The sequence below is a fragment of the Habropoda laboriosa genome, unplaced genomic scaffold (genome assembly GCF_001263275.1).
Source record: "Habropoda laboriosa isolate 0110345459 unplaced genomic scaffold, ASM126327v1 scaffold99, whole genome shotgun sequence".
NCBI classification, from domain to species: domain Eukaryota; kingdom Metazoa; phylum Arthropoda; class Insecta; order Hymenoptera; family Apidae; genus Habropoda; species Habropoda laboriosa.
In genome coordinates this window covers 353,793-359,690 of record NW_017100239.1, presented here as the reverse complement: position 1 = coordinate 359,690, position 5,898 = coordinate 353,793, and the positions used below count along the sequence as shown (strand labels likewise).

The following is a 5,898-nucleotide window of genomic DNA, read 5'->3' as shown; positions in this document are numbered from 1 at the left end:
GAACCGACCAATCGGAACGGTGCTAGCCCGCGCGGTTTTTCGAACATCCCAGACCGCTTCTGTCCTTTACCTTCCCCTTGTCGGCGCCGCTCTCCTCTCGCTCCAACACCTTTGCCAGCGAGAACGCGAGCAAAAAATTGTTTTCGCCAACAACCGAGAGCACGCGTACGTGACTCATACCGTGTCGCGAATGCCCCCTCGCCGAAAACAATGCATCCCAATTTCACCGTCGCTCTTTTCCTCCACGATTACGATTTACGAACCCCGATCAGCCTCGATCTCGATCTCGATCGCTTTCCTCACCTAACCTACTTCCGGCCCCCCCCCCCCGCCGCCGCCAATTAACACCGACTCCTAACGATCAACGCCGATTCCATCCTCTCCCCCCTCGTTAACCAAACGCTTACCTCCGTGCTATTCGCCATCGATCAGTCGCCCCTGTATCCTTCGTGTATCAGTCACCACCTACGCGCCACCCTGCCCACGTATTGCTCTTGCCTTCTTTATTTCATTTATCTCTACGATTAGTGGCGCATTCGCAATCCGTTCCTTTCCTACGGCGCAGATTCCTATCCTTTTCCAAGCATTCTTCAAGAGTAAAAAGTCGGGCGCAACTTTTTTCCTCCTTCGATACTTTCGATCGACGACCCGCCGTCTTCCATTTTAAATCTCCCTCGAACTTGAAACGGTCTCGCTCGTTGCGCTACTATCCGCCAGATGTCGGTAGTACGCCTGTTGAAAAGTAACTCTCGATCGTACAAGATGGCGGGTCTGTGCCTATTTTGTTTTTGCTTCGGCTAGTGATTCGATGTATTCCTACAGATAACGAACAATTTGAAAATTTCCGTCTGTAAAACGTGGTGAATCTTTGCGGTAAAAAACGATGAAAAATCTACGCGTCGATAAATGAACGCGTGCGTTGCACCGAGTGAGAGCTACAGTTGTATACCGAATACACCTAGTAGCAACGTGAACGCGCGATACGTCTTCCCAAGGATTTCCGATTAATTTTGCCGGCCAAATTAACGAAAGATGCTTCAGACGCTTCGTGAACGTTCGCAGAAACGCAAGAAATTGCTCGCCCAGACGGTGAGGACAATTCTCGATCGTACGAAAGTTCTTCCCTCGAGGTTAGGTTTCTGCGTAGTAGTTTAGGAGAGGTGAAAAGTCGTATTTTCTCCACGCAGCTAGGTGTTTCGAGCGTAGACGAGTTGCGGCAGATTCTCGGGACGGATATCGACGATGCGCAAAAGAAAAAGATGAAATCTGTAGGGGAAAGGTCCGAGAACGGAGTGAAAGACTCGAAAAGTGAAACAGCTCTGACCGACGAGATCGTTTACAAAGATTCCTCGACGTTCCTAAAGGTATGTAGATTCCTGTTGCTCGGCGGTTCGTTTCCATGCTAAACGCGTATGTCGATGGTTTCCAAAGGGGACGCAATCGTCGAATCCGCACAACGATTACTGCCAGCATTTCATCGACACGGGTCAGCGACCGCAGAATTTTATCAGGGACGTAGGCCTGGCGGACAGGTTCGAGGAGTACCCGAAATTACGGGAGCTGATCAAGCTGAAGGACGATTTAATCGCGGAAACTGCAACGCCTCCCATGTATTTGAAAACAAACTTGCTCGCGTACAATTTGAAAGAGCTGAACTGCAAGTTCGACGTGATCCTGATCGAACCCCCGTTGGAGGAGTATCAACGCACCTGCGGTGCGACAAACGTCCAACTTTGGAATTGGGATCAGGTGAGTAGGGATTAAAGGAGGGGGAGAGAGATGGAAAGAGAGCGCGCGGCCTATTCGTATTAAAAACAACTTCGTAGATAATGGAATTAGATATCGGCGAAGTGGCGGCCAATCGAAGCTTCGTATTTCTCTGGTGCGGTAGTAGCGACGGATTAGATATGGGACGTTTTTGTCTTCGCAAATGGGGTTTCAGACGATGCGAAGACATATGCTGGATTCGCACCAACATCAATAATCCGGGCCACAGTAAAAATCTAGACAGCAAAGCTGTCCTCCAGAGAACGAAAGAGCATTGCCTGATGGGCATCAAGGGGACCGTTAGACGGTCCACGGACGGAGACTTCATTCACGCGAACGTCGATATCGATTTGATCATATCGGAGGAGCCCGAGTACGGTTCGATCGAGAAGCCTGTCGAGATCTTCCACATAATCGAGCACTTCTGCTTAGGCAGGCGAAGGTGAGAGAACACGGACAGCCAGACGATCGCTCGCTCTGGTCTCGGAAACGAAGCCCGGTACCGCTCATCCTTCCCCGTTCTGTTCTCAGGCTGCACTTATTCGGTCGGGACAGCACCATTCGACCAGGATGGCTCACCGTCGGTCCAGAGTTGACCAACACCAATTTCAACGCCGACCTCTACACCAGCTATTTCGCCAACGGTCAGATTACCACCGGCTGCACCGAACGAATCGAAGCGCTCAGGCCAAAGTCTCCGCCACCGAAGGGGAAAGTGACCGGTCGAGGCAGAGGCGGTTTCAATCGAGGACGAGGTAGAGGAAGGTAAAACGCTTCTCGATCGTACGAAAGTTCTTCCCTCGAGGTTAGGTTTCTGCGTAGTAGTTTAGGAGAGGTGAAAAGTCGTATTTTCTCCACGCAGCTAGGTGTTTCGAGCGTAGACGAGTTGCGGCAGATTCTCGGGACGGATATCGACGATGCGCAAAAGAAAAAGATGAAATCTGTAGGGGAAAGGTCCGAGAACGGAGTGAAAGACTCGAAAAGTGAAACAGCTCTGACCGACGAGATCGTTTACAAAGATTCCTCGACGTTCCTAAAGGTATGTAGATTCCTGTTGCTCGGCGGTTCGTTTCCATGCTAAACGCGTATGTCGATGGTTTCCAAAGGGGACGCAATCGTCGAATCCGCACAACGATTACTGCCAGCATTTCATCGACACGGGTCAGCGACCGCAGAATTTTATCAGGGACGTAGGCCTGGCGGACAGGTTCGAGGAGTACCCGAAATTACGGGAGCTGATCAAGCTGAAGGACGATTTAATCGCGGAAACTGCAACGCCTCCCATGTATTTGAAAACAAACTTGCTCGCGTACAATTTGAAAGAGCTGAACTGCAAGTTCGACGTGATCCTGATCGAACCCCCGTTGGAGGAGTATCAACGCACCTGCGGTGCGACAAACGTCCAACTTTGGAATTGGGATCAGGTGAGTAGGGATTAAAGGAGGGGGAGAGAGATGGAAAGAGAGCGCGCGGCCTATTCGTATTAAAAACAACTTCGTAGATAATGGAATTAGATATCGGCGAAGTGGCGGCCAATCGAAGCTTCGTATTTCTCTGGTGCGGTAGTAGCGACGGATTAGATATGGGACGTTTTTGTCTTCGCAAATGGGGTTTCAGACGATGCGAAGACATATGCTGGATTCGCACCAACATCAATAATCCGGGCCACAGTAAAAATCTAGACAGCAAAGCTGTCCTCCAGAGAACGAAAGAGCATTGCCTGATGGGCATCAAGGGGACCGTTAGACGGTCCACGGACGGAGACTTCATTCACGCGAACGTCGATATCGATTTGATCATATCGGAGGAGCCCGAGTACGGTTCGATCGAGAAGCCTGTCGAGATCTTCCACATAATCGAGCACTTCTGCTTAGGCAGGCGAAGGTGAGAGAACACGGACAGCCAGACGATCGCTCGCTCTGGTCTCGGAAACGAAGCCCGGTACCGCTCATCCTTCCCCGTTCTGTTCTCAGGCTGCACTTATTCGGTCGGGACAGCACCATTCGACCAGGATGGCTCACCGTCGGTCCAGAGTTGACCAACACCAATTTCAACGCCGACCTCTACACCAGCTATTTCGCCAACGGTCAGATTACCACCGGCTGCACCGAACGAATCGAAGCGCTCAGGCCAAAGTCTCCGCCACCGAAGGGGAAAGTGACCGGTCGAGGCAGAGGCGGTTTCAATCGAGGACGAGGTAGAGGAAGGTAAAACGCTGCTGCGCCTCGATACAACACGACGCCCTCTTTCCTCCGATACCGTTTCCACGACACACACACAAACAAACAAACAAACAAACAAACAAACACACTCGCACTCGCACAGAGAGTGGTGTACCAAACCGATAAAAAAATATTATTTCTCTCCCCGCAATTCTCCATCATACGGAGAGAACTTGTTTCTACCTTTGTATTGTACGATATTTTGCTTTACATATTGTAATATAGTTGCTTTCGAAAGTACCGCGCTACCCAATATTCCAATGATCTTCAACTTTGTGTAACGCAACGTTCACGCGCGCGCGCGCGCGCCACTGCTACGGGAAAAATACCTGAGCCACGTGAACAACAACAGACGGTGTGTACACTGTTACCGTGTGCGTTCGCATCGCGTCTGGAATATTTTGTAACGCGAATCAACGTACAGAAATAAAATTCAGTCGAATCGAAGATGATCGAGAATATGGATGCAATTTTCACACGTCCATTTCGCGGCGAAGCCGGTCCGTACCGGCGTTGAAGAGAGAGATAGGGAGAACGGCGCGCATCTTGCCGTTACAACGTTCTTAACATTTTCGACTAATCGTTTAACAACAATCGTATAAAACATCTTAAGTATACGCATTCTTAAAAAACGAGAACGTAATTATTTCGAAACGTTTGAGATCCGGTCGTGTTACTTTGTACTTTGTGTGTTGCGAACGTTAAATTCCTATAAATAGATCTTACGATAATTAACTACATTTACAACTTCTATCCGACGATACTATCCGCGGGAACTTACGAACAAATTTCTTGGCCCCAGTAAAGCTTCCGGTAGTATAAAAAATACGAGTATGTTCGACGAATGATTCGCTCTCGTTCCTCCAACTATTCCCCCGCGAGGCATTCGTTGAACGATAATAACGTATATCTGTGGTACTCGTCGCTGAATCCAAGTATAAAACTAAGCTAACTATGCTAATGTAGTATAAAAAGAATGTTCGAGAGACCGCGTACACGGCAATCGCGTCGTTAATCGCTCTAAAAATGAAGCAAGCTTAACGTGAACGTTCGTCGATGCGAATAAAAGAATATCGGTATAAAAATCAGGAAAATATCCTATCGAAAAGAATAAAACCGGTCAGCGATATGTGCATACGCACGCACACATCGATCGTCGAAAACGTAAATCGTTAAAAGTCGCGTCCCTTCCCGCGCTTCCTTTTTCTAAGTTCTTCTTCTCTTTTTTTCTTCCTTTTCAAATACCGTGCAAACGAGGAGAAAGAACTTACGAACGATTTGAAAAGAGGAAGGAGGAAGAGAAAGAAACGGAGAAAGCGTTAAATTCTACCCAGCAGTTAAGAAGAATACGGATATGCGTGCGTAGCTGTGTGGCCTCGATCGATCGAACGACGAGTTGCAGTCGGATGGACAGTTTCTGAGAGATCGGCCTACGTTGGAGATCAGTCTATAGTTCGAAAGTCACAAATACGTCGACTCCCCTGTAAGCAGAGTCAGCGTAAATAATGAGGGTGTGTGATTCGCGTACGATACCGACTATCGCCAATCTACGATATACATACTGATATCTTTACGTAAATCCAACAGATGCGTACCTGTAATAATGAATTTAAACTGCTGCGACTGCGATTGGCTACGATGTCGGTTTTCTTCGTTTCCTACTGTACTCATGGGGGTTCCTAGCGTGTTTCATAGGAACAAACAAAAATCATCGTTAAAACAACAGGCACCTACGTCGTCCTGCAAAATAGCGAAAAGGAAGAACAAAAGAAGATATAAGTAGGTGAAGAAGCGAAGAAACAAAGAGAATAATAGAATATAAATAAGATATTTACTTGCGTCCTCCGATGCTCGCCAACTTTTCGAAGGGAAGAGGAACGGAAAGAAAAACGAGAAGAAAGAGTTTCGG

General features: G+C 48.3%; 2 protein-coding genes across 2 annotated transcripts; both read left to right on the top strand.

Annotated features, from left to right (window-relative positions):
- The first annotated feature begins 802 nt into the window (after positions 1-802).
- Positions 803-2,536, top strand: LOC108571768 (methyltransferase-like protein 14 homolog). Its single transcript, XM_017933895.1, has 5 exons — positions 803-1,089; positions 1,188-1,364; positions 1,432-1,749; positions 1,827-2,209; positions 2,299-2,536. Exons 1-5 carry the CDS (start codon positions 1,033-1,035, stop codon positions 2,534-2,536), a joined length of 1,173 nt encoding a protein of 390 aa, XP_017789384.1. The 5' UTR covers positions 803-1,032.
- A 48-nt stretch (positions 2,537-2,584) lies between these two features.
- Positions 2,585-4,302, top strand: LOC108571713 (methyltransferase-like protein 14 homolog; the record flags this gene model as incomplete). The annotated part of the gene is made up of 4 exons (XM_017933824.1): positions 2,585-2,806; positions 2,874-3,191; positions 3,269-3,651; positions 3,741-4,302. Coding segments are annotated over 4 exons (1,161 nt in total), but the record flags the coding sequence as incomplete, so codon positions are not given.
- Between the last annotated feature and the right edge of the window lie 1,596 nt (positions 4,303-5,898).